General features: G+C 47.5%; 1 protein-coding gene and 1 pseudogene across 10 annotated transcripts in view; one reads left to right on the forward strand and one right to left on the reverse strand.

Annotated features, from left to right (window-relative positions):
• The window catches only part of Agap1 (ArfGAP with GTPase domain, ankyrin repeat and PH domain 1), a 511,278-nt gene that overhangs the window by 75,144 nt on the left and 408,613 nt on the right, over window positions 1-27,521 (reverse strand). For 4 of the 10 annotated variants that reach the window (XM_008823665.3, XM_008823667.3, XM_008823670.3 and 1 more), the window contains one exon: window positions 4,002-4,079. The exons of the other annotated variants lie outside the window; for them this stretch is intronic. In XM_008823665.3, coding sequence (XP_008821887.1) covers window positions 4,002-4,079 — 78 coding nt within the window. The remainder of the gene's footprint in view (window positions 1-4,001; window positions 4,080-27,521) is intronic. 10 annotated transcript variants of the gene reach the window in all.
• LOC103726207 lies at window positions 17,373-27,118 on the forward strand (annotated as a pseudogene).

A 27,521-nucleotide genomic window follows, 5' to 3' on the forward strand; every position in this document is an offset into this window, starting at 1 on the left:
TCAATCTATCTAATCTATCATCTATCTATCATCTATCTATCTATCTATCTTCTATCTATCTATCAATCTATCTAATCTATCATCTATCTATCATCTATCTATCTATCTATCTTCTATCTATCTATCAATCTATCTAATCTATCATCTATCTATCTATCTATCTATCATCTATCTATCTATCTATCTATCTATCTATCTATCTCTTGTGTACCTGTGTGTGTGCTTGCATGCACGAACACAACTTACTGAATCCATTTAGTGGTGCTCATATGCATGTGTGTCTTGTGTACCTGTGTGTGTGCTTGCACGCACGAACACAACTTACTGAATCCATTTAGTGGTGCTCATATGCATGTGTGTTTAGGGATGACCACTTGGGGTTGGATAATCCATTAGGGCTATCCTGGAGAAAACGGGTTTGCCCCCTCTCCGTAGGCTCTGACTGCCAGCAGCTCTGCACCCAGAGTCACCCTGTGACTTCCCCCATCCATGCTGCATGTCAGCTGCTGCTGTCACGACACAGGTCCAGGCAGCCATATTGTTGAGATTTCATGGGCGTAGCTTGCGACCCTGTCCTATCTAGACTGCATTATCTAGCAGCAGGCGTCCTGGTCCTCTGGCTCTTACAATCGCTTTGCCCCCTCTTCCGCGACATCCCGAGCCTTAGGTGTAGGGACTGCCTTTTAGACTTGTCTGTTGGGGCTGGGCACTCAGTCACTCATTCTCTGCATCTGGAGCACTGGGACTCTAGACTACTTCTGAGTCTCACTGACTCTGGGGTTCAAAGGTCCTCTGCAGTGTGAGGTGGCCTATGCACACCAGGCAGGGCCCTTGTCCCAGCCCTGCTGACCTCTGCTGTGCTCCTTATCCACACAGCAGAAGTCATTTTCTGTGCCAAAGAGGCTAACGGCTTCCAGAGGCTCAGCGTGTTCACTCAGCTGGTGAGTCCCCTGTCTCTGCAGCAGGGGGGAGGGAGGGTCTGCCCAATGTGCCACACTGCTGTGGAGGGATGCTGCCACGCAGGTCTCCCTCTTCCCCTACATGGTGTTTCCTAGCTCCTAGGAACTTTCTCAGAAGTATTTTCCAGAGCCAACAGTGGAGGTGAGCTGTAGTCACTTGGTATCTAGACCTTCTCTCCATGGGCTGGGGGAGCGCTGCAAGCTGGAGTCTCATAGCATTAACAGACCCTCCGCCCCTCTCAACAGCCTCCGGAGATGCACGAGTTGACGCTGCACCACTACTGAAGGGCATTCAAAGTTCCACTGCACTTGGGAGAGAGTTTACTGGCTAAAAAGCAAAGCCTGAACACTGCAGGAGGATGTGCAGCGGTCCAGCTCTGCTTTGTCTTTGGGGATAATTCGCCTGATGGACGGAGGCAGACAAGCAAAGTAGCCATGCCTGGTTTCCAGCCCACCCCTCTACTTCCCTGACACTCTGTTTTTCCACATTCTGTCACCCCCGCCCCCTGCATACAGATCTGTGAGTGGGGGCACCGGAGCGGACAGTTTGGCACATGTTCTCTAAAAACTCACCGGCTTACCACAACCTCAGTTTCCCATTTATAACACAGTATCTACCTGGCAGGGCACTGTGAGGGTCAAGTGAGATCATGTGGTCCAGGGGTCAGAAACCAGCATATATCAAAGACAAGGGCTTTGAGAGATCTGGGGACTCTAAGCAGGGCCCTGTCAGTCTCACACCTTGTGTCCCCAGGAGGGTCCCTGAACTCCTGAGGCACACTTGGCGCCTATCAGGCCCACTCCCTCCCCACGCATTAGTGAGCCAGATTTCTGTGTACAGGGAACTGAACTCTACTGGTACCGACCTTATTTTGGTGTCTTCTGGGCACCTCTTGAGTAAATGAGGAAATGGAGTACTTTAAAGCAATGCTGCATTTCGAGATGGGTGCATTTCGTGTTATCCTCAAGCCCCAGGTTAAAACAAAAGTCAGAGTGCTCAGGATACACATTTCATGAAGGATTTTACAGGTGGCAGTCATGGGGTACTATGACAAGGCTAGGGATAGGAAAGCATTGGGAGAATTTGTGTACTTACAGGAGTTCTGTAACACAGACAGTAAACGAGGTAGTATGCATACCATGTTAATGGGGGATGATCGTGTCGCTTATGTGAAGCTTCGTAGGTGTAGCTGAACACAGAGCAGAAACTTACTATGGCTGTGAAAAATGGAAGAATTGCCTGGGGAGGTTGTGCAGAGTAGCTCCAAGTTGGCTAAGCTAGCCAGTACTCAGAGAGGAGTGGGTCTACCCCTTCAACTCCTGCCCTCCTTCACAAGCCTATCTGTCCTCCTGCCAGGAGTAGGTGAGCTCTGGCTGTCTCTGACACCAAGCTGATGTTACCTGAGCAGTTAAGGCTGAGAAGGGGAACCCTCCTGTGAAGCCTCACACCTGGGGCTTTGGAGTCTCCAGCCAACCCACTGATACCTTCCAGAAGGCCCCCAGCAGGTGTTAAGTGGGAAGATTTCATCCCAAAGGCTAAGGAACAAACGATGCTCCTCTCCACTGGCCTCCAATTTTGTGTCCATTTCAACTACACTTAAAACGAGACCTCATGACTTCTGTTTTTACAGCTAAAAGTCAACTGAAAAATCTGTAACAAACCCACACCCATACCAAAGAAAGGGGTATCTGATGTGAGGAGCATCTACCCTTTGAAAGCCAACAGAAACCATGACGAATGAAACTCTTCAATTCCACTTTTACCCTCTCTCAATGCTTGGAAAGAAGATACAGAGGGCCAAGCTCCAGTGGTGCCTCAACAGACAATTTCCCCTTGAGGGATGAAAACAAAACTGTGATTACAAAATGGCTCTTTAATAAGACGCCCAGCCACTGTGGTTTTTGTTTTCCGCATTCATTTCTTTCCTGGCTGAGAGCAGGTCTTTCAGCGGCAAGACAGGAGTAATTGTGAAGGGAAGAGAAAGAGGATGGTGATATAAATCAGGAAAGGTTAATGACCGGGATGTGAAGAAGGGACTTGTTTACAGAAATAGGGTGCAATTTAAAATTTACAAGAGATTTAATGCCACTGCTTGGCAATCGCTAGAATCAACAGCCCAGAAAAACAGTGACATTAAGAAAAATATTACAGTTATAATCATTCCCAAATAAGTCAATTAGTGTTAGGGCACGAGCTCGCCATTACGTGACCCATTTGCCTTGCACTTAAGTGAAAAAAAATTCCCCCTATTATACCAGGCTCGCTGGATTGTGACCTGTTTTGCATCATGCGTATTCCCCGCCAGCCCCCCTTCGGTGCACTTGGGCGGATGGTACTGGTTTTCCCTTGCCTGGCATCAAAATAATTCTGACCCTTGACATTTGTAATCATAAAAAAAAGGCAATTTATAATTGTGTTGTTCAAATGAAGGTGGGGAAAATCCAATCTGCTATTATACAGAAGCAATGACGGCTGTCTTCGGAGAAAAAAGCAACGCAAGTCAATTTGTGAACTTTGGCACCAGACGACCTTTAGAAACACAACAATACACGGAATTTACAAGCAACAGCAGTCCATGCAAATGGCCCAGGCTTGCCTGCCTCTGGATTAGAGCTGCAGAGAACATTATGGAGAATGCTTCCACAAAACAAATTAAGACTGTTACTTAAATGTCACGGCACACTATTGTATTTGGCTACAGATCATTACACCTGATACTAACACTTTTAAAAACTGTAATAACTTGGGAAATATTACATTGAGTGCCCACATGTATAAAGGAAAAGGGAAAAAAAAAGAGAGGGGAAAATAGGTTTCCAAAGTAATTTAAACATCACTACCCAGGACTGAAGGGAAAAGGTCAGAACTTAAGTAAGCTAAAAGGGACATGAATGGTAAAACAGAACACACAAACAGAGAGATGGAAAGACCACAAAACGACTCTGCAAACACAACAGGGAGCATGCGGCTGTGGGCGAGCGTGCTTCCATGTCTGCGTGGGAAGGGAGGCGGGGCGGTGCGGGCAGAGAGGTGCGCGTTACCTTCGGTGTTGGTGCTGCTGCTGCTGTATATATTTCGCAGGCTACCAACACGGTTTAGTTTCCATGCTTTGCGTTTGGCTGCATCCCGAGAGCAGAGAGGGCAGAGGGAGAAGAGAGAGGAAACAAAACGGGAAAGAAAACCAATGAGAAAGGGAGAAAAGAAACGTCAAAGCAGCACATGACGTCACGTCCAGCACAGCAGCTAGGCACCCCAGGGCCTTCTCCGGGGGCCACTCCACTCCCTGGAGGCCAGCACAGAGGGGCTTGGCGAGGGTCAGGGTGGGCCAGCATCAGCAGTGCAGTCTGCACCAACTCAAAGTTCCCAGGGAGAACAGTGCATGCACACCTTTGCAAGCTCCAGGCTGCCCAAAGCGGGGCCAACGCTGGCCTTGGGGGCTGTGGCACTCTCAGACAGAAGTGCAGTCATCCAAAGCCATATGCTCTTTATCCGGGCAATGGACAGCCACAGCAAAGGTCTAGGGCCATTTTCCTTCCCTGGAGGCCTGGTAGACTCGGAATTTCGAGGACCCCTCCCCATCCCAGCCTCCTTAAAACTCTGCAGAAAGGACAGACACCAAGTCACCTCTAGTGGGACATTGGGGCTGGGAGAGAAATCTGGAGCCAAGCAGGACATGGTACACAGTGTGTGATGCCCAGCCGACATGTGATAGAGGGGCACTCTGAAGACATGTTCTCCATCCCACTTGGCCCTATCCTGCTAATGGTCACCTCCAGGGGGACAAGGTTACCTAAGGTTTGGAAGAGGGTGGCCTGAGGATTCCCTCAGACATGAGGGAATGGTTCAGGAGACAGTTCACAGAACCCAAGAAGACATCACAGGCTCCTCACGGGGCCATCTGCCTTTCAACCCCACAGTCAGGAAGGGAACCCACTGGAAGCGTCCATTAGGTGATATGGTTAGCACAGGTGGGAGGCCAGACTGACCCCTTGACTCAGAAAGCAAGGGCTGGCCAAGTGCCCATGCCAAGGCATCCCTGACTCGAGATGGAGCACCCATCCTGCCTGCTGTGCTGTTAGAGCCAGATGCTTAGCCACAGTGTGACGACAGGCCCCGGTGACCTGTGAACACCAGGTCTCTAGTGGGCAGCAAATGAGTGACCCAGGGTGATGCCTAGGTGAGTTCAGGTGCTGAAGTTAATCTCATTTCTTTATAAAGGACAGTACAAAATACACGCAGGAAACCTAAACTGTAGGAAGTACATAGAATTCTGAAACACAGCCCTGTATCTTTAGAATGCAAACTTCACTTTAATTTTGAGAGCAAGCTATTGTGAGTTCATTGGCCGCTGACAAAACGATTACAAAGCTGCTTTAATTAGACACCAAGGCTTACCCAAGGCATCAACAAATAATTGAGCAAGGAATGAAACCTGCAAGCAGTGGGTGCCTGTAGTTCGTGACGTGTCCTACTGCATACAGGTCTAAGTGCAACTTTTCACGGGTGAAGAAGTTTCTCTCATTGCTCCATCTTCAAGGTCTCCTCAGTGTCTGTCTTGAGGAACACCACACCTGGGACAGCTTTTCAGGTGTTCACCAGTATGAAGTCCTGATAAGCAGTGAAGAACGGCCATGGTTTTGAGCAGAAACAGTCAACGGCTTGGTGCCAGGCCCCGCGGGTGTGCTGATGCGCTTGCACACCTGGCACGATTCATTTCTCAGCGGTGGAAGCTCTGGAATCTTGGCGTATGTTTCACAAGTTCCAGAAAGAAGTGGCCACTGAGAAGCTTTAAGAGGAGCTTACCTCCTAAAACATTTACATATAAATTGGCAGAATCCAGGCTGGCACCCGGGAAGAGCAGGGAACGTTTCCGGCTGCCCCAGCTCTGCATTCCTCATACCCAGTCTCCCATTACTGCTGGCGTGCGTAAGTGAACTTGCAGCCTGGCTTTCTATTAACCTATTGATGAAATAATCAATTTCAACGCATAAAATGTCACGGCTTTTTCTTCCTCTTAAACAAATGACTGTTTTCTGGCTGATACCAAGGTCCTGATACGTGCATCTGTCTCCTGGGCATTGATTGCTCTAAGTTGCCTTGTTTAGAAGCTTCCCAAAGAGAAATACAATCACATGATCACTGATAACATCTCAGGGGACTAGGAGATACCACGTCAAATGGAGCCTGGGGTACTCCAGCCTGATGCTGTGGACCACTGACCATCACCGCCCTCCCCCCCATAGCATCCTTTGGTCTTGGGTTTGGGCAGTAGGTGACTCCTAAGGCCATCATGATAAAAAAAAAAAAAAAGACATTTTTTTCTGAGCAATATTTAATTATTCCAAGAAAGTCTGGCCACATAGCCCAGGCTAGCCTCAAACTCCTCCTACCTTGGTCTTCCAAGTACTGGGACTATGATCATGCAACATTATATCCCACTTGGCTAATCTTTTAATAAAATTTCAGGTTAAAAAGAAAAACTTCAGAGCTGGGCATGCCACATGCCTTTAATCCCAGCACTTGGGAGGCTAAGGCAGGCAGTTCTCTATGAGTTCAAGGCTAGCCTGGTCTACATAGTGAGTTCCAGGTCAGCTGGGGCTACAGGGACACCCTGTCTCAAAAAGACCAAAAAAAGAAAGAAAACCCAGAACATGTTTTTTCTTCCTACACAGGCTAGCCATTTAGATGTTATTATTAATGTTATCTCCTCATACACCTAGTTAACATCAGAATTCTATGAATAGTTGGAAAAAGCACAGCAAGCTATGGGTATCATCTTATTTTTCCTATCCTGCATTTTTAAGCCTTAGTCTCTTTCATAGATGGGTTTAACCTGGACTTGAGCAGCTATTTAAATGGTTCACGGCCTCAGCAAGTTCTCTTATGTTTGAAATTTCCAAGGGTGGACATCCCAAAACACGCGACTTCAGACTCCGCTCGTGATCTTGTCCGAGTGCAGACCCTGAGTTGGCCTCTTCTCCCTTCTGCCTGCAAATCAAACGGAACTTTCTCAACTCTAACATGGGCCAACAAAGTCACCACACTGGGCCACAGTGAGCACAGTATCGTCCTCACGATGGCACCAAGCCATGTGAGCTGTCATACTCAGGTCTGCTAGGAATTACCATGGCAAGGAAGTCAATGGCTGAGAGCTGCTGCATGACTTTTTCTAACTGCTGTGGCAAAATTCCTGGCAGAAGCAGCTTATACAAGGGAGGATTTATTTTGGCTCACAGTCTGACAGTCCAGTCCATCATGGAAAGAAGCCATGGAGGCAGGAGAAGTGGTCACGTGGCATCCAGGGTTGGGAAGCAGAGGGAGATGGATGTGCTGCTCAGTTTGCTTTCTCCTTTTGATTCAGTCCAGGATCCCTGCCCGTGGGATGGTGCTGCCCAATTCAGGATGCTTCCTCCCACCTCAATTACCTCAACCTAGAAATGCCCTCACAGCCCAGAGGTTTCCAGGCTGATTCTACAGTTTGTCAAGATAGCAATCAAGATCAACCATCACAAGGGCCACTGGTTGCAAAGTTATTTTCTAAGGATTAAAAGGATAAAAACTTTGAGAAACAGTTGGTTAAGAGACTCAACTCACCACCATGTAATCAAACAACGGTATTATTAATATTCCTTAAAATAAACACTGCTGGACTGGAGAGGTGGCTCAGCGGTTAAGAGTGTGTGTTGCTCTTACAGAGGACCTAAGTTCAGTTCCTAGCACCCACATCCAGTAGTTCACAACCGCCTGTAACTTCAACTCCAGGGATCCAGCACCCTCTTCTGGTCTCCACAGGCTCTTCCATTCATGTGTATACACCCCCATATAGAAAAGCTAACATACACATAATTAAAAATAACTAAAAAATGGATCTTAAAACAAAGATGACTCAAAAAAAAAAAAACAAAAACCCCACTACTTCAGAGCACTACAGCTGTTGATAAGCTGGATCGATATAGCAATTCTGGAGTGATTAGAAGAAGCTTCTGCAGGGCCCTCGGTATCAAAACACCTGGTCAGACGAGTGTGTTGGCACCCATGCTCGGCCGCTCGGTTGCTGCTCTATGATGGCAGTCACCAGGGTGGCAGATGAGGTGGATACCACCCCATAAACTCAGATCTACATGCCTGCACATCCTGCATCACGCCTCTAACAAAGAAAGACAGGATTAAACTCCTCTGTCAAGTATCTGATAGCTGTAAATGAAGGACTCAGGTCTCCATGGCCAAATGTGAGTGTGATATACTCTAATCACTAGCAGACAGTCTCGGTGTTTTCAAAGATAGAGGAAAGGAAAATGTGCAAAGCATGGCTTCCTACCAAGTTAGAGTAGCTGGAACCACTTACTGATAGCAACTCCCAACTGTCACACATCCCCTTATTTTTGGACATTTTTATGGGATCTTTAAGGGACTCAGAACTTCACTTTAAAGCAAAGTTTCGTGATGCTGCTTCTCTAAAGAAAACAATTGCTTTATTTTATGACAGCACAAGAAAAATGAAAAAGCAGATATTTCCAATGTAAGACTTCCGACCAGCTCTTTATAAACGGAATGAAGTATTGCTCTGTCTGTTAGTGTGCTCAAACCAGCAGAGTTTTATCCTGAACCCTCCTGTGTCACTGCACCAGGAAACTGCAGCCTTATAAGTATCACCTCTGGTCTTCTGACAGTGCTCCTTGTTGATTAGGTAAATACTCCTTAGCTGATCAAACAATGACTTAGCCACAAGGTGGTATGTCTGGGCTTGTCGGTCATATTGGACGTGCAAGCCCACATGAATTACATCCCAGGCATGCATAGAACGTGCTGGCAAAATAAGGCCTGTTGTAGTCCTCGGGGTCAATTAGGAGAACAAACAGGGTCTTTTGGCCTGCATGGAGGAAGGGGAGGGTTGAAGGGCATGCCAGCCACTTCTAACAGTATCCTGTCAAGTACCCTCTGGCTCACACAAGGGAGTGTGAGTTTGTTCATCTAACGAAAGCCGAGTCATTGCTTCATTGGATGGCGTAATCTCTTGCCTGTACTAGATGTGCATCTATCTAAGGATGGCACTGGTGTGTACTAGTGTGGAGGACAGCACCTCTGCCATACCACGCTGTAGGCTGACTGCGGGGCCAGGATCTTTATATGAAGACCACAGCCCCTCCCTCCAGAGCCTCGGCAGGCCCAAGGGAGCTGATGGCGCTGTGGCTTTGTGCCACTTCCAATGCCGTCTTTTGTCTGTGGCAAATGCATCATGAGATTTCTTCTGTGCTGGCTGCATGATCATTTGCTCAAGACTATGTAAATGTTCTGTTTTCTTATATGTATGAATAAAGGCAGTGGCCCCTCCCCTTCCTGTAAGATGCAATCCAGAAGATTCTTAGGCTACGTGAACTCATTGCTTCCACTGTGAAGGGGCTTGACACAACAGTTGCCCCCCCAGAGCTACCTCATGGAGGAGTTGTGTTAAAACATTCCCCAAAAGGGACTTTGAAAGGATTAAACACACCCAAGGCCAAGCAAATAGAAGGTGCATGCAGGAAGGAAACTACCTTTACTGTTTTTAGTTTCCAATGAGATTAGTCACCTTCCTAATTCTAAGTCACAGACGGGAGGAAAAAAAACACCCACTAAATAAAACTCTGGAACAAGCAGTCAGTCCCTCACTGTAAAACTTTACTTAATCCAATTTAGAATGGCTTTCTTTACCACAGATCTGATCCCCATAGTACTGGCTTCTCTAGAGCGCTGTTGGTCTGAAAATTGCTAAGGGCTTGCTTCTGTATCGTGGGCTGTTGCATGTACATATGGGGACCATCACTAACGCTAGCCACAGTGAGAATAAAAATGGAGCAAAAACCCCACACACACTGTGCCACAAAACCAACGGGGATGGCAGGTTCTGACCCAGATGTACTGGGTTGCGGATGGAGGGTCCAAGTCCATCTGTAATCAACAAAATAGTTCAGTACAGCACTACAGTGCAACTCGTAGCAGGGACTACTCTAAGATGTGAGCGTTGTGAACACTATCTCCAGGATGCATTTACAACGTAGACTTTTTGTTTGGCCCATTCTCAGAGAGATTAGAAACCCAGGGGAGGATGCTAAAGGGATAGCCTGTCCTTCTGTCTTCCTGGGGCGGTGTATGTTCCTAGGATGGCTTAACTAGGAAACTGAAGCCGGGTTTCCGCGGCCTCTTCCACTCTCCTCTGAGCTTACCTTAAGAGTGGATGGTTGGCCCTCACAACCATGAGGAATTCTCTGCCTTTCTTTGGTCTAATTACTCAGCCCAAGGCTGTTATATTCATACTGCTGGACCAATACCTGGCATTCAAACTATAACACACATGTACACACACACACACACACACACACACACACACACACACAAATGCACACATACATACAAAGAGCAAACTCAATTCTCACTGAAGAAACAAGGTGGTTCACACAGCTTCCCAGGCTGAATGGCGTACGGTAAAGGCACCCGTGTGAGATCTGGGGTCAACAGCCAAGCAGGATCAAGGCCCAAGAGTATCTGAAGGCCCTGGCACATTTCATCTGCATTTGAGAATCAGCTTAGTCCTCACTGACATGGACCTGGGCTGGGTGGGCACTGATGACGCTGGGGGTGGGAGACGGTGCTGGGACCCCTCGGTGTCCCTGCTGCAGAAATGAGTGATAATGGGAAGCGGTCATCTTCAACTTTTCCTTTTTTTTTTTTTTTCTCCCTTCTCAATTACCTCCAAAAAAATATATCGCAGGCTTTCTTTGTTTGAACAAAATCTTCTTAGATAATTCCAGGGGGAAACTTTTTAATAAAACTCCAAATTGTGTTCTCTTATTTCAAAGCAATGACTAGTTAAAGCAACTAATCAAAGGCATAATTATTTAATGACCGCTGCTCGTGCTTTTGCACAAGGCGGTAATTGAGGGGCTGTGATCACTGGACCGACCACCAGCCTCAGCAGTAGCCAATACCAACCTTCCTGAAACATTTGATCTGCTGTTTCTGTAGCCCCATTCTGACAGGTGGTGATGGGGAAGTGAGACTATCCTGGACTCCTCAGTCACAGTCCCTCACATGTGGCGTATAAACTCGAGGGGACCAGTTATCAAATCAGCCAGAGAAGGGCCTGCTGCTTCCACTTAGGGCCCGCCAAAGAAATTCCAGACGTGGCTTCAGAAATCACGGAAGCTAGAAGATGTGGTATTTGGTCAAGTGCAAAACCATCAGATGGGTGAGGCCCAAACTTCTGACTCTTGCTAGTATTGAAATATATTCCGTTACACACTAACAATTTCTTCCCATAAAACTGCTTTGACCATAACGTCATGACTTCTTTAGCAAACGCTTTAGTTACCGTGAATGGTTAGACAAGGTCATTACTGTTGAAGGAGGGCCCCAGAAAAGTGCTGCAGCGCTGAGCCATCAAAACAGTAAAAATGTCTCGTTTCTTTTATTAGAAATTAAATACACCAGTTTTTTCCAGGTTTAAGCAAGACTGCACTGGGAGGCTACTTCAACATTATCTCAGAAGGAAGTTAACTTGCTATTAGTTTAACAAATTAGTGTCATTTCCCTTTAGAGGAATTCATCACGATGTAAATATTGCACTCGTACAGGTGTATACTGCTTTTAATGCACAGTGCTGGATTAGGACAGTTGCTCAAATGTCCCTTTATAATGCCTAAGAGGTGTAAGGTCCTGGGTCCATTCCCTAGTACCACAAGGAATAGAGGGAGGGAGGGAGGGGGGGAGGGAGGGAGAGGAGGAAGGAGAAAAGCAGGTAGGTGGCTTGGGTTATGATGTTTCCTATTTGAAGCTAGTAAAGACATTATCTGTTTCATACAGTCACATGGTCACATATATATGCACATGGAAACACACATGATGCTGAACTTAGGGAGGACAGTGGCCATATGTGACCTTCTCTTGCCCTCAGCTAAGAAGCAAAGATGCCCAGTAGCACCAAGAGCAGGCAGACTTTGGTTTGTAATACCGTTTTCAGAGGAAATGAACTAGAACTCTTTAGCAAACTGGCTGATTCTGGGGCCGAGGTGGGAAAGACGCAAGGCTGGAGCACCTTGTGGTCTGAGAATTTAGCAAGAGAGCATGAAAACAGAAAACCAGCATGATGGGCACATTCCAAACATCAGAGTCGCTCAAAATGCCTCTAACTGCCACAGCCAGATGCTTCAAGCAGCAAGAGTGTTGGATTACAACCTAAAATGCCAAATAATCATAGCTTCCACACGTAAGATGAATGAGCGACTATATTAATACTAATGAGTGGGGGAGGAGACGTGCATTTTCCACAGGAGTCTAAGCAATTTCTGTAGCTACTGGGCCCTCTGGGAGTCCCCACTATTTTTTTTGAGACAGGGTCTTCTTGTAGCCCCAGCTGGCCTGGAACTCACTATGTAGACGAGGCTGGCCTTGAACTCACAGAGATCCGCCCACCTCTGCCTCCCGAGTGCTGGGATTAAAGGTGCGCCACCACACGTGGGCAGGTTTTTTCTTTTTGAGACACAGTCAGACTGTGTAGTCCTGGTTGGCCTGGAACTCCCTACGTAGACCAGACTTGCTTTGAACTCACAGAGCTCCACCTACCTCTGCCTCCCAAGTGCTGGGATTAAAGATGTGTGCCACCACGCCCGGCGAGTCCCCACTTTTAAGTGTGAGTTGGGCACAGTTGGTTCCTTCCAAAGAGCTGAGAATGGGGGCCAGCAGAACAACTCCATAGACTGGACACCCAGTGTGACTACACAAGCCCAGCGAGCTAGCTCAATGTTGATACCAACAGTTAGGAATCATGGGGACAGTGTACAAGACGCACGGAAAAGGTGTTTTACCTGGGAGTCTTCCTCCCCAATCTTAAAGCCCCAGATATCCTGAGAAAAACCACAAATACAGTCCAGGAGAACAAGACTAGCTCTGCCCTGTACCTTTCTAATGGGTGTTCATCAAAATCAAGGACGTCTGAGAAAATGTGCCAGGTGAGAGGATTCCACAGCAATGGAAGATAGAGAACTACACGTGAACTGGGTCCGGGAGCAGAAAAAGGGCATCGGATGAACACTAGAGCATCTCAGTCAAGTGTGGACTTCGATCAGAAGGATCAACGCAGGCTCTTTGCTGTTGTTGTTTTTAAATGTGTATGAGTGTTATGCCTGCATGTGAGTGCACCCGTGTCGTGCAATGCCTGCAGAGGACAGAAGAGGCTGTCAGATCCCCTGGGATTGGAGTTAAGGACAGTTCTTAGCTGCCATGTGGGTGCTGGGATTCGAACCCGGGTCTTCTCTAAGAACAGTGTTCTTACTTAACCGCTGAGCCATCTCTCCAGCCCCACTCCTTCGTTATTTGTACATTTAAAAGACAAAAGACTTGCAGTGGTGTGTGTGTGTGTACATGGGTGTGTATGTGTACATTCTTGCATGTGTGTGTCTGTACGTGTGTGTACGTGCATGTGTGTGTGTATGTGTGCATGTGTGTGCATTCGTGCATGTGCGTGTGTGTGTGTGTGTGTGTGTGTGTAACTGTCTCTACTATTTCCTCTTTCTTTCTGTTTTGTTGTTTTTGACACAGGATCTCCCTGTAACCCCAGCTGGCCTGGAACTCACTATGTAGACCAGCCTGGTCTCGATCTCACAGAGGTCCGCCTGCCTCTGCCTTCTGAGTTCTGGGAGTAAAGGCATGTGCCACCACATCCAGCTTTCTTCTTTTTAAAAAAAAATCAGAATATGTATTTATTTTTAGACAAAATCATTTCATTCTAATTAACTCACAAATAAACACATCACACAGCTAGTTTAAGGGGCCCACTCAAACATGCCACCAGTCCCAAACTATACATCTCAGTGACCCTGTATAAAGTTTATAACTAAAACTTTTCTAGAAAATAAAATCTATTAAAATACTGTAACAAGTGGGCTGGACGGGAGGGTAGTATTTCTTCTCCATTTATTCAAGTTGCTTCTAGAGAGTAAAATGTTGGGAGCAGTGCTGCTCAGTTAGGAGCTGGCAACGTTTTACAGTTTCAAATACACATTATCATTTCTACTCACTAAAACTTGCAAATTAAAGTCAACTTGAGCTCTTCCTATAGCTGAAGAGCGCTAACCTGTGGACCCACAGCTCCTTCACCATGTATCGGCATCACATGTGTGTTACGGGGATGTATCTGCACCGTGTGTCCTACAGGGATGTATCTGCACCGTGTGTGTTACGGGGATGTATCTGCACCGTGTGTCCTACAGGGATGTATCTGCACCGTGTGTGTTATGGGGATGTATCTGCGGGGGCAGGAGCATCTTTCTCTTCCTTCTTTGATTCTTTAGAAAGTGTTTTTGCAGAGCACAGGGCTGTAAGCTTTTGAGAAAAAGGAGCAGGACAGCAATGCACATGGCTCGGAGGTCCAAACAGGGGACTTGTCAGTTGCCAGTTGGGCTAATGCCACACTGGATTGGCATGGTGGGGCGGGCAGTGCTGTCTCCCAGCAGCGCCATGTCAGGCAAGAGCAGGTAAAGGGTGGAAAGCCCAGGTGGGCGAGGAAGGGCTCGGGCCCCCACCTGATGATGGCACAGGTGACTGGGGCTCTGGGCCACAGACCCCTCCTCATCTGTGCATGGAGACTCCAGCTTACTGAGATGACATGCCAGGGGACCACACAGTAACTGGTACCTGTTAGCACCCTTCCCTGGTAAAGGATGAGCCCACACAGGAAACATGGAGCTAGAAAATGAGACCATCTCAAACGCTGTGAAAGATGGTGAGGAAATGTGGGCCGAAATTCATGGTAATTTTTAAATTCAATTTTGTATTAGTTCAGTGGACCCACCCACTAGCCCCACCGGGAAAAGAGGAGAAAGTGAGCAGCTGTCTTGGCAGTGCCTGGGGTCCAGCCACTCTGGAATTGGATCCTTCTAATCTTCACATTACAGAGCTTGTTCTTAGGAAGCTGTGATTTTAAGAAGTGCACTTGAGATTGCACTGAATGCAACTACAGGGTGTTAGGAATTGGATTTCTACAGCGCAGTTAAGCATCCTGCATTCACCCTGGAGGCAGAGGATGCAGAGCACCATCAAAGACCATCAACCTCAGTGAAGAATATAAATAGAGGGAATTCTTATGAAGAAATCCTGTGATTCTGACCAATGGTCACTCTTGAGAAGGGCTCTGGGGCTGTAGGGGTGGTTCAGTCACACATACCACACAAGCACGAGGACAAGAGCTAGCATGCCCAGAGCCTACATAAAAGTCAGGCAAGGCAGTGTGTGTCTGCAGCCTCAGAGCTGGAGAGAGGGGTGGTAGAGATGGGGAGGAGACAGAGGCAGACACACTCTGAAGCTCAATTGCCAGTTAACACAGCAGAACTGGTGAGCTCCAGGTTTAGTGAGAGACCCCTGCCTTAAAAAAAGAGGGAGCAATTGAGGAAGGTACCTGTGCTGGATGCTTTAGTGTCAGCTTGACACACCTGGGTAGAGGGAGCCTCAACTGGGGAACTGCTTCCATTGGACTGGCCTGTGGCCATGTCTGTGGGGTACTTTCTTGACTACTGAATGATATGGGAGGGCCCAGCCCACTGTGGGTGGTGCCACCCCTGGGCATGTAGTCCTGTATTATATAAGAAAGCAGGCTGAGAAGGGGCCAGGGGAGCAGGCAGTAAGCAGCATTCTTCCATGGCCTGTGCTCCAGCTCCTGCCTCCAGGTTCCTGCCCTGAGTTCCTACCTTGGGCTCCTGGGTGAACTGTGACCTGGGAGATAGAAGCCAAACAAATCCTTTCCTCCCCAAGGTGATTGGTCAGAGCAACTGAAGGCAGACTAGAACAATATCCAGAGTTGAACTCTGGCTTCCACAGAGCGCACATATGTGCGCACTTACAGAGGGGGTGACAGTGCCTGCTAACACATTCTTTTCATGTCTGGTTTGTCATAAAACAAGCATTTGAGACAATGGAGTCTGACCTCTGTCTCTCCCCCTGTGGCTTATGCTGAGGAAGGCAGCTCCTCCAGCACACTGTTGAAACTTCGTGCTCTCTCCCGTGGCCTCTGCACACATTTCCAGGTCTGGCTGTTTCTCCTGAAGTCCTCACTCCCAAATTCTTCATACGATCAACTAGCTATGAAGGCATGACTCGATATGCAAATCCACCTTTGTTTTTATATGTATTATTTTAATTTCATGTGTACGAGGGTATTGCTTGCATGTATGTATGTGTACCCGTGTCATGCAATGCCCACAGAGGTCAGAAGAGGGTGTTGAATCTCCTGGAACTGGAGTTACCGATGGATGTTAGCTGCCATGTGGGTGCTGGAACAAAACCTGGGTCATCTACAAGAGCAGTCAGTGCTCTTAACTGCTGAGCCATCTCTCCAGCTCTCTACCTTATTGTTTTGAGACACGGTCTGTCACTGAACTTGAAGTTCACTATTTTGGCTAGGCTGACCTGCCAGTGAACTTCTGGGAAGCACCTGTCTCCATTCCCTGACTATGGTTACAGGCATACAGACCACGCCCAGCTTTTCCGTGGGTGTTGAGGATCTGAACTCAGGTCTTCTTGCTTTCATAGCAAATGCCCTTACCCACTAAGGCATCTTCCCAGCAGCCCCTGGCCTTGAACTCTTGAACCTCTAAGCTCTACCTTCCAAATTCTGGGATTATGGGTGTGGGCCACCATGTTCAGTACCCAGGCAGCATTTTTTCCCCAAATCATTTGTTTTACTCTTGGAGTCACTACAAGAAGTCTGTATTGTTTTTGTAATTGGAAAGATAAAAATAAGAACCTAATATGCAGCTCTCCAATGATCCCGAGACAAAGACTGGCCCAGAGGGATGAGGGGTACATAGCTCCGGACAGGCTCTGTAACTCTACACTGTAAACAAACTTTGGGAGGATGATACTGACGATTGGCCTTAAGGTCTTGTTTCTGACAGCAATTAGAAGCAGGATCAATTGCCTATGTGTTAATTCATGTCTATAAAACTACATTCTTGGGACAGGTTTATATCTGGGGACCCCAAAATGACTAAGTCATTACATACACGTTTAAATGAGTGAAAGAGCCCTTTTTTATTTACATGGCTCAGACCTGGTCCCCAACATAAGGAAGAAAAACAATGCACGCTCCCTGACGGTTCATCACCTCACCCTCCATCAACACCACAATCACCTCTAAACCAGGACTGCTCTGCAATCCATAGCATTCTTACCACCTCCATCACTGTCACTGCTACAACCACTACCACCACCACCACTGTTATAGCCACCATGACGAACATCACTTCCACCATCACTGTCATACCTACCATGACAACCATCACCCTGTCATCAACACTATCATCACCATCATCATCATCACCACCATGACAACCATCACTGTCATCAACACTATCATCATCATCTCCACCACCGTCATAGTCACCATGATGACCATCACTGTCATTCACACTAACATCATCACCTCCACCACCACCGTCATAGCTACCATGACAACCATCACTGTCATCAACACTATCATTATCACGACCATCATAGCCACCACGACGGTCATCACTGTCACCAACGCTATCATCGTCAGCTCCACCACCACCGTCATAGCCACCATGATGACCATCATCTTCACCATCAGTCATACCCACTATGATTACCATCACCCCGTCAACACAGTCATCACCATCATCACCACCACTAGCATCATAGCCACCATGACAACCATCACTGTCATCAACACCATCACTGTTAAAGCCATTATAACAACCATCTGTCATCAACACTACCACCACCACCATCACTATCATAGCCACCACAACAACCATCACTGCGTCATTAACACCATCATCAAACCATCACCGCCACCACCGTCATCCATACCATCAATTATCATCACTACCACCACCACCACCAATTTCATTTCCCATATACTCACCATCATCGTCTTACTACCATCACTGTCTTGGTGACTTTTCTGTTGCTGTGATAGACACACCATGACCAAGGGAACTTAAAAAAGAGTTTATTTAGCTTAGGGCTCTAAAGGAGCAAGAGTCCATCATGGCAGGGAGGCATGGTGGCAGAAGTAGCTGGAGTGGAAGCTAAGTACTCACATCTTCAAGCAGGCACAGGAAACAGTGAGGGACTGGAGATCCAGCAAGGCTTAAGAACCCTCGAAGCCCGTCCCCAGTGATGTGCTTCCTCCAACACGCCTACACCTTCTAAGACCTCCCACACCACTACCACTGACTGGTGACAAAAATGTTCAAGTACTTGGAGCCTCTGGGGGATATTCTAATTCAAACCACCACAATCACCATCACCGTCACCACCACCACGGGGATCATCACTTTGTCATAAGCACTACTGTCACAATCACTGTCATCACCACCATCGTTTCCTTTCCCTACCCCCATCACTACCACCATTATCATTATCATCATCTCTACCACCTGTACCTCCAACACCACCATCCCTACCACCATCTTTGTGACTACCCCGCCGTCCCTACCACCATCTTTGTGATTACCCCACCGTCCCTACCACCATCTTTGTGATTACCCCGCCGTCCCTACCACCATCTTTGTGACTACCCCGCTGTCCCTACCACCATCTTTGTGACTACCCCGCCGTCCCTACCACCATCTTTGTGACTACCCCGCCGTCCCTACCACCATCTTTGTGACTACCCCGCCGTCCCTACCACCATCTTTGTGACTACCCCGCCGTCCCTACCACCATCTTTGTGACTACCCCGCCATCCCTACCACCATCTTTGTGACTACCCCGCCGTCCCTACCACCATGTTTTGTGACTACCCCACCGTCCCTACTACCATCTTTGTGACTACCCCACCATCCCTACCATCATCCCTCCATCACCACCACTACCACATAATCACTATCATCACATAACTACACACCATCACTGTGTTATCAATAGCAGTATTGCCAACATTACTACCATCACCATCATCACTGACATTATCATCACCACCCTCCTACCACCATCACCAGCACATCATCACTATCGTCACATGATTATCACCACCATCACTGACCAGCATCACCATCACCTCTAAGTATCAGCACTCTCCTCGGGGTCATCACTGCCACTGTGACTAACTTCTGCTGAGCCAAGTACAATGCACAGCTTAAGTCCCCATAGTTTTCATAATAAATGGGCACAGGAGCTCAGTAAGACTTCAGAGCCTGCACTCTCTGTCCACAGAGAGATGTCTAAACAGCCTCAAACCTGCAGTCCTTCCTTCCAGATCTCTCCACATGGTGCAATAGCATAAAGTTTAAAAGGAACTAGTCCCACATGCAGTTTCTATCAACGGCAGTATGAGACGTGAGGTGGTGCAAGCTTACTAGCTGCACCTAGCCAGAGTGATGTTCTTCCTCCCTGCCTGGAGGTGACAGTCTCTTCTATGAGATGAAGATGATGGCTGATGGCAGTCACTGCTCTAAAGATCCTCGCTTAGCAAAATTCGAAGTTGGCTTACTGTACATTAGTCCTTCAATTCACTAACACGACTGTCAACCCATAAGCAGGCGTGTTCACTTTGAAGGTATAATTCCAACAGAAAGAATTGAGCTACTGTAATGACGAGAGTAGACTGTTAACTTTCCATTCAAGACATTTGAGTTCCATGGTCGCCAAGGGCGCTAAATATCTTAGAAAGCACCCAGGGAGCTGGGTGGCTTGGAAACTCTAAAGACCATTTCTTCTTAAACAGTAAAGCAAATGCCATAGAGGGGTCAGCCTGGTAAGACAGTTTCTACGTGCTGTGGGCAGTTACTACATGCTTGCCACGTGCCTCTGAAAGTGCTAGACACAACTCAGGGTAATTAAAGAATTACACTATTTCTAAGTGTCTTTGTGAGGTTGTACCAGGGTGGCTTTCTCTTACTGTGGGGGACAGATTCCAGGATCTGCACTGTATACCTGAAACTGCAGATAATACTGAACTGCACATAAGTTTTCTCCTATGTATAAACACTGATGACGAAGTGTTTATAAAGTTGAAAGGCACTGACAATAACAATAAACCAAAAATGTACTGTAATAAAACTGCAGGAACAGCACTCTTGTGTTTTGAGGCCACTACTGCATGAAATGCAGAGTACTTATATGCAAGTGCTGGGACGCTGGGCAGTGCGTGTGGTAACTGAGATGGCCTCCAGGTGACCAACAAGTAGGTACCATTGAATGAGGATCCGCCAGACACAGGGCGCATCTACGTCTGGGCTGGAGCAGATGTGATGTGGCTAGTTGGCAATGCTTCTGATGGGGCAGGAATTCACACCACTGCTTAGGAAAGGGCACAATCGAAAACTTAGAAGTTATCCATGGAATTTTCCATGGTATTTTCAAAGGAAAGGAAAGTCACAGCTGTAGGACGTGTGCACATGCGTGCACACAAACACACACTGAAGCTGCACCGAGCGAGCACGGGGACCCCCTTTTCTGTCCCACACGCAGCAGTGGAACTGCCTCAGTGAATGACTACATATACTTGGGCGAAAACAGCAAAGTTGGCCAAGATCTGTCTCTGTCAGCAATTCCCAATTTCAAAAAACCCCCCGACGCCTTGTGATGGGCACAATTCGACGGTGGTACGAGGCGACTGCTTCTGTCAACAGACGCTCCTTCCATCTACACAGATGGATTCCTGGGTGGGAGGCCCGGACATCTTCGGAGGTTCACTCCGTGCAGGCTGGGAGGCACTTCAACAGCCTCTTCTTCCCCACAGAACACTGGCTTTGTGAGGGACAGCGGGGCCTGGCCACCAGCTGCTGCCGCTGCCCTCAATACCGCAGGAGCAACTTCTCTGGTCAAGACAGCTGGCATTTTAGAGCTGGAAAGAGGGCTCGGAACACTGCCTGTACTTGTTTGGTTCCTAGCACCCACATGGCAGCTCACAGTCATCTCTAACTGCAGTTCGAGGGGATCTGATATCCTCATCTGGCCTGTACAGCCATTGTACACACTGCATTTACATAGTGCTAGCAAACACCTATCCACATGAATATTTTTAAAAGACGGCATTTCTATCAGAGGCCAAAAATATTAGGACAGAAGGCCCAGTAAGAGGTAAACGAACAATTCCCAGTCTTTACTCCCTTTTAGAGCTATAGAAGGGTGGGCTGGGTATGGTGGTTCTCACCTATAATCCCATCACTCGGGAGGCTGACTCAGAAGGATGGCGAGTTTAAGGCCCACCTGGACTACACAGAGATCCTGGCTCAAAACAAAACCACACAGACACACACACACACAGTCGCCCGCTGTGTCAGAGCCTCATTCTAAGGCGTCAAACATGCCTGCTAATTTCCAAGACAGGCAGCAGGGTGGCCAGCCTGATGCCACGGGAGAAGAGGGCAATGGAGGGCTTGCGTCCATGTGCAGGTGTGAAGTGCTCGGCCGGTGGCGTGCCATTGTTAACATGGATGACTGAGTGGCAATGCTCCTGCTAATCGTTTATTGAATAATGAAAATGACACAACTGATAAAAGGTTTCAATCTTGAGAAAAATGATTTATCATCTCTCAGTTTACTGGCACTGCTATTTGTGTGACAAACGGCTGGAGAGCCCCCAGTTAATCTCTGTGCCTCTCCAAGCCCGCTGCAGAGGCTTCAGTGCGCACATCCTAATAATCAGGACTAGCTAATGACACCATGCTGGGGCTGCGAGGGCCGAGACCGGTCTTTCATCAAGGTTGATCTCCCAATCAATTTCCACAATGGATTTTTGGGGGCCGGGTGAGAGAGAAAAGAGACAGAGGTTGAGGGAGGGAGGGAGGGGAGAACAGCAGCTCCAAAGGCAGAGAAATTGAACCGGCAGCAGGATCAGAGCACAGATGGCTTCCAGTGGGCTCTGCAGGCTGACACCTCCTCTCCACAGCAAAATCTGCTGCGGTGTCTACGTGAGTGCCAAGCTTATCTGCCGCACTGTTGTGCAGGGCAGCTGCAGAATTCGGATGTGCAGTGTGTTTTACTTGAAGATTTAACTCACAAGCAATACTCCAAATACCACATGGACTTCCACTGTACATGACGATGGGTCTTATTCTAGTTCTACGATAAGACAAATTTCTAATTCATTTTGCTCCTCTGGGAAGTTCATGAGACCCAGGCCTCTTGCACTTGACCTCCTGTGTGGTGCCTGAACACCCATGCAGAGAGAAGCTGGGATTGAGTTGGACAGTGTCAGGACCACAGTCAGGACCCAGCCTGCTAGAACGTGCACTCTCAGGGCACACTGCTTATGACAATGGTAATGAACTTCTTGCCGTCCACAGCAGGAAGGAGCACCTCTGCTCACCTGTCTCATGTCACTCATGAGCACAAGCCCCAAGGGCTCCAGCTACATGAAAAGAACGGATTCAGAGGTGTGCCTCACAAACCACAGTCTCTCCATCAACAGCCATGCCATGTGCAAATGGCAGGGTATTACCAACTGTTAAGGAACATACCGAGCATGACAGACTCCAAACCTAAACAAACTTGGGCAAAGAATACCGTGTCAGACCGAAATGAGAAAGTGAAACCACATGGTTATTTAAAGAACATGTGTGGAACCATGTTGCATAATTTTGTGTGATAAATAATGGAAACTTAAGCCTGGAGCTGTAGTAGGCTGGAGGCTGGGGGCACATCCAGCTGGGTCCCAGTGGAAGGTGTGTTGACCGCAGAGGTCCCTGGGGATCCTGAAAGGCCCTCAGAATTCCGCAGTGCTAGAAAGCACCCAGCTAGGACCTATGTACCGGCTTTAAACCATGAAGTCTTATTTGCTCGCTGGCCACGCTACGTGGGAAGCGAGGCTGTCGCTGGACTTACTGCGTGTTATGGGACAAGCAAGGAAAAACCGTGTCATCTTCAGTGGCCCCAGTATTTTCCACATGTATCTGAGGACACAGCTTGTGGGGCCTGAAGGAGCCCAAGGAAGGGCACATTTGCCAGACTGTATGGAATTCTCTAGACTTTTAATTTCAGATCTTGCTGAATTCTGTGTCTGGCTTCTGTTACATAAAACCACAGTTATAGAGAAGAAATCTACCAGAAATCCACTTAGCACAGCCATGCAGGCCCAGGGAGCACTCCTTTTCTGCGAGCTGGCTTCTGCTGGGCCCATCCCACCCACGCCATGTGCTAGCCTTCCAGGGTCACCAGAGGTACAAGACTAGTGTGTCTCCCAGCTTTTCCCTTCTGATTCTCTTGTTGTCACTGCCTGTCTTCGAACAGGGATCTTATGTAGCACAGGCTGGCTTTGAACTTGCTGTATGTCGCTGGGGATGACCTTGAACTCTGGGTCCCCTGCTTCTGCCTCAAGTGCTGAGATTCCACCATGCCCTGCTTTTCTCTTATGTTCAGTGTCATAAAGGGATGAGACTGTGAGGACTAGTTCAAGGAACTGCGCCACATGCATAACACAAAGCTGTCCTGAGGCGGATTGACTGCTACTCTTACTGTACGGCCCAATGAGAGATTCAGAAAAGGTGACTGGGTCCCACCTCCCTGAAGAGTCAGGGGTTTCAACCACATGACTGTGACTGTGTGTGTCTTTGCAACCCTCCACTGCTCTCATTTTACTACGAAGCCAGGCATGGTGGTGAATACCTGTAGTCCCAGCACTCGGAAGGCAGAGGCAGAAGGATCTCTGTGAGCTCAAGGCCAGCCTGGTCTACGTACTGAGTTCCAGGCCAGCTGTGGCTACAGGGGGACCGTTTCAAAAAGACCAAAAAAAATTTTTTTTATTACTTATTATTATTTGGTCTTTTTGAGACAGGGTCTCCCTGTAGCCCCAGCTGGCCTGGCACTTGCTATACAGACCACACTGTCCTTGAACTCATGGAGATCCGTCTGCCTCTGCTTCCCAAGTGCTGGGATTACAGGTGTGCACCACTACACCTGGCTTATTTATTACTTTTATTTCATGTGTATGAGTATGTATGCATGTATATAAGTGTACCTGTGTTGTGCAATGCCTGAAGCCAGAAAGGGGCGTGGGATTCCCTGGAAGTGGAGTTATGGATGGTTGTTAGACACCACGTGGAGGGATTCAAACCCAGGTCCTCTGCAAGAGCGGCCAGTGCTCTTAACTGATGAGCCATCTCTCCAGGCCTTCCCTCCAACTGCTCTTAGGGGTGTGGACCCCAGGTTAGTAGAAGATATTCTCAGGCTACGTATGAAAATCCATGCTTTTAGAAAAAGTAGGGTTTTGGGGCTGGAGAGATGGCTCAGTGGTTCCCAGCACCCACATGGGGGCTAACAACAATAACTCCAGTTCCAGGGGATCTGAAGCCCCACTCTTCTGACTTCTATGGGCAGTGTAGGACATGGTACATTTATATCCATGCAGGCAAAACACTCATACATAAAAAATAAAAATAATAAATACTTTTCAAACAAAATAAAAAAGTAGGTTTTTTTTTTTCCTTTGTGATAATACTAGTGTTTTTTTTTTTTTTTTTGGTCTTTTTGAGACAGGGTCTCCCTGTAGTCCCTGGAACTCACCATGTAAACCAGGCTGGTCTCGAACTCAAAGATCTGCCTGCCTCTGCCTCCCAAGTGCTGGGATTAAAAGCGTGCACCATTACACCCGGCAATACTAGTATTTTTGCTGGGGAATTTGGACACAAAAGGCAGTTTGACAGTGTGCCCACATGGGCTCTTCAGTCTTTTACACCCGGCAATACTAGTATTTTTGCTGGGGAATTTTGGACACAAAAGGCAGTTTGACAGTGTGCCCACATGGGCTCTTCAGTCTTTAGCATTGGTGGGTAAGAGATGGTGTCCAGCTCAGGCTGGAAATCAACCACAAACAGTATGTGAGCAGGGGCCCTGGAGCCAGTGCCCCCTCTGAGAGGAAGCGGCCTGTCCACCTGCTTGCTCCTTGGCTGCGGGAATTGACAGATCACAGGTGTGGGGATGTGGGAGGCACATCAGAGTATCAGCCAGTGTGATTTAGTGCATGCCCTTTGCTGACTGTTTAATGGTGAGCCCGTGTCAGAACACGACCACACCCAAACCTTTCTTGTCCAGTGGTCTAGAAGCACAGGAAACCATTTGGTTCCCACCTGACTTTCAAGAGAGGAACTGCAAGGGAGCTCTGGGGAAAGAACAGCATGGCTAGTGGACTCTGCAGTTCCGGCTAGCCCTGGACCTTGGCAAGAGCAGACTCTGCAGTTCCAAGGGGCAACAGAGAGCCTGGACCTTGGCAATGCTAGCAGACACACTCTGGGAGAGTGAGAGTCTAGGCATTTTGTCAAAGTTTGAATCCATTATCTTCCCGATTCACAGTTCAAGTAGACACTACAAGAGGCATTCGGAGGCAGAGCATTTGCTAATGCAGGGGCAATGAGAGGACAGAAAACCCTCACAAGAACTATTTCCGCAAAAGAGAAATTTCTTCTTCATTAGAGTAAAGGACTGCAGAATGTATTCTCTTAATTGCCCATGAAACAAGATAACCTTATGTGATAGCCTCATCACTAGAGCATGGGAACGGACACTTGGCAGAAGGTGCTGGCCTCTTCCAACTGCTGGAAAACTCTGACACCATTTACCAAGCTCTAAAAATGATCCTATGTGGAGCAAAATGACTTGAAAACTTTTCTGCACTTCACCTTCTTTATTAAACTGCTCTGTCAATACATGGGAACAGCGGTGTATTCCATGACCACTCGTGTGTGCTAGGTGACTCTGAATCAAGTTCTGAAAAATTACACAATCCTAGAGCAAGATGGCTCAGTGGTAAAGAGCACTGGCTGATCTTGCAGAGGACTCAGGTTCAGTTCTCAATACCAACATGTCTCTCTCTCTCTCTCTCTCTCTCTCTCTCTCTCTCTCTCCACTTTATTAAATTATATTTTCTACACCACTGTCTGTCACAGTCTATTTCTGTGCACTACACTGTGTGTGTCTTTCAGATTCCTTTGATGGAGAACACAGGGCTGGGAAGACGGATGCAGAGCACAGCAAGGTCCCAGGTGACATCTCTTGGAGCTTCTGCCTGGTTGCATTAGGTTTTCGTCAATGTCCTTGTGGTCAGGGCATTGACAGAAAGGATGTTCACATCTTTGGAAATGGTCTGTCACTCACATTTTTGGGCATTTTCGGCAACGAACGAAGCTGGTCTCCAAAGATGGAAGGTGCAACACAGAGCTTGGTAATGTGGACGCACAGTCAAGGTTTATATTCTTTGTGGCCATCTGGACAACTGTACTTGACTTCGAATGGAGATACAGAATGACGGTGTTCATCACAGCCTTCTTGGGAAGTTGGTTCCTCTCTGGTCTCCTGTGCTAGGTGGTGGCCTACATTCAGAGACCTTCCAGTGTTCTTTCCATCTGACAATCGCACTCCTTGTGTGGAGAACATCAATGGCATGACCTCAGCTTTTCTGTTTTCTCTGGAAACTCAAGCGACCGTAGACTATGGATTCAGGTTTGTAATGGAACAATGTACCACCAACCATCATTTTTCTACTCATCTTCCAGTCTATTCTTGGAGTGATCATTAACTCTTTTATGTGTGGTGTCATCTCACCCAAGATCTCCAGGCCCCCAAAATGTGCCAAGACCATTACGTTCAGCAAGAATGTGGTGATCGGCAAGCGCGGTAGGGAGCTCTGCCTCCTAATCTGAGTGGCTAATCTTGAAGAGCCTCCTGACGGGCAATCACATATGTGGCAAGCTTCTGAAAACCACAATCACTCCTGAGGGAGAGACCATTATTTTGGATCAGACCAATATCAACTTTGTAGTTGATGCTGGCAATGGAAATTTGTCGTTCATCTCTCCACTGACAATCTACCATATCACTGACCACAACAGCCCCTTCTTCAACATGGCACTTTCCCAGCAGGACTTTGAACTGGTGGTCTTTTTAGATGGTACAGTGGAATCCACCAGTGCTGCCTGCCAAGTCTGCACGTTGTATGTCCCAGAGGAGGAGGTTTGGGCTTAGGGTTTTGTTCCCATAGTATCCAAAACCAAGGAAGGGAAATATTGGGTGGATTTTCATAATTTTAGCAGGACAGTGGAAGTGGAGACCCCTCACTGTGCCACATGCCTTTATAATAAGATGCCAGCAGCAGGAAGAAGAGAGGTTATGACAACCCAACTTTGTCTTGTTAGAAGTTGATGAAACAGATGACACTAAAATGTAGCAGTGGCTTTCCAACATGAGAGAAGTCTTCCAAGAACCTGATGGCTACAAGTGGTATGAAGCAACCAACAGTTTGGGGTGTGAAAGCAGGATGTGAACCCCATGGCTGTGACCCTACAAGACTCAAAGCCCTACAGGTTACAGTAGTGGGGCATGTGGCATGTCACGGAAACTGGCACATGGAAGTCATAGGAACTTACTTAGAATCTTGAATAATACTATTTGAACTCATGCAATCTTGATGCAAACAGACAGCCATCAAAATCTAATAGATGGGCAAGAAGATACTTTTTACTGACTCCTTAAAGAAGTTAGGCGTTTTTGTAGGATCAGGGAATAGCTATATTTCATTTTGATTCTACTGATAAGAAAGATGTTACTCTCATTTTAATGTAGACTTTTAT

This window comes from Nannospalax galili, unplaced genomic scaffold, assembly GCF_000622305.1.
Source record: "Nannospalax galili isolate Female #2095 unplaced genomic scaffold, S.galili_v1.0 scaffold149, whole genome shotgun sequence".
In the NCBI taxonomy this organism is placed as follows: Eukaryota; Metazoa; Chordata; class Mammalia; order Rodentia; family Spalacidae; genus Nannospalax; species Nannospalax galili.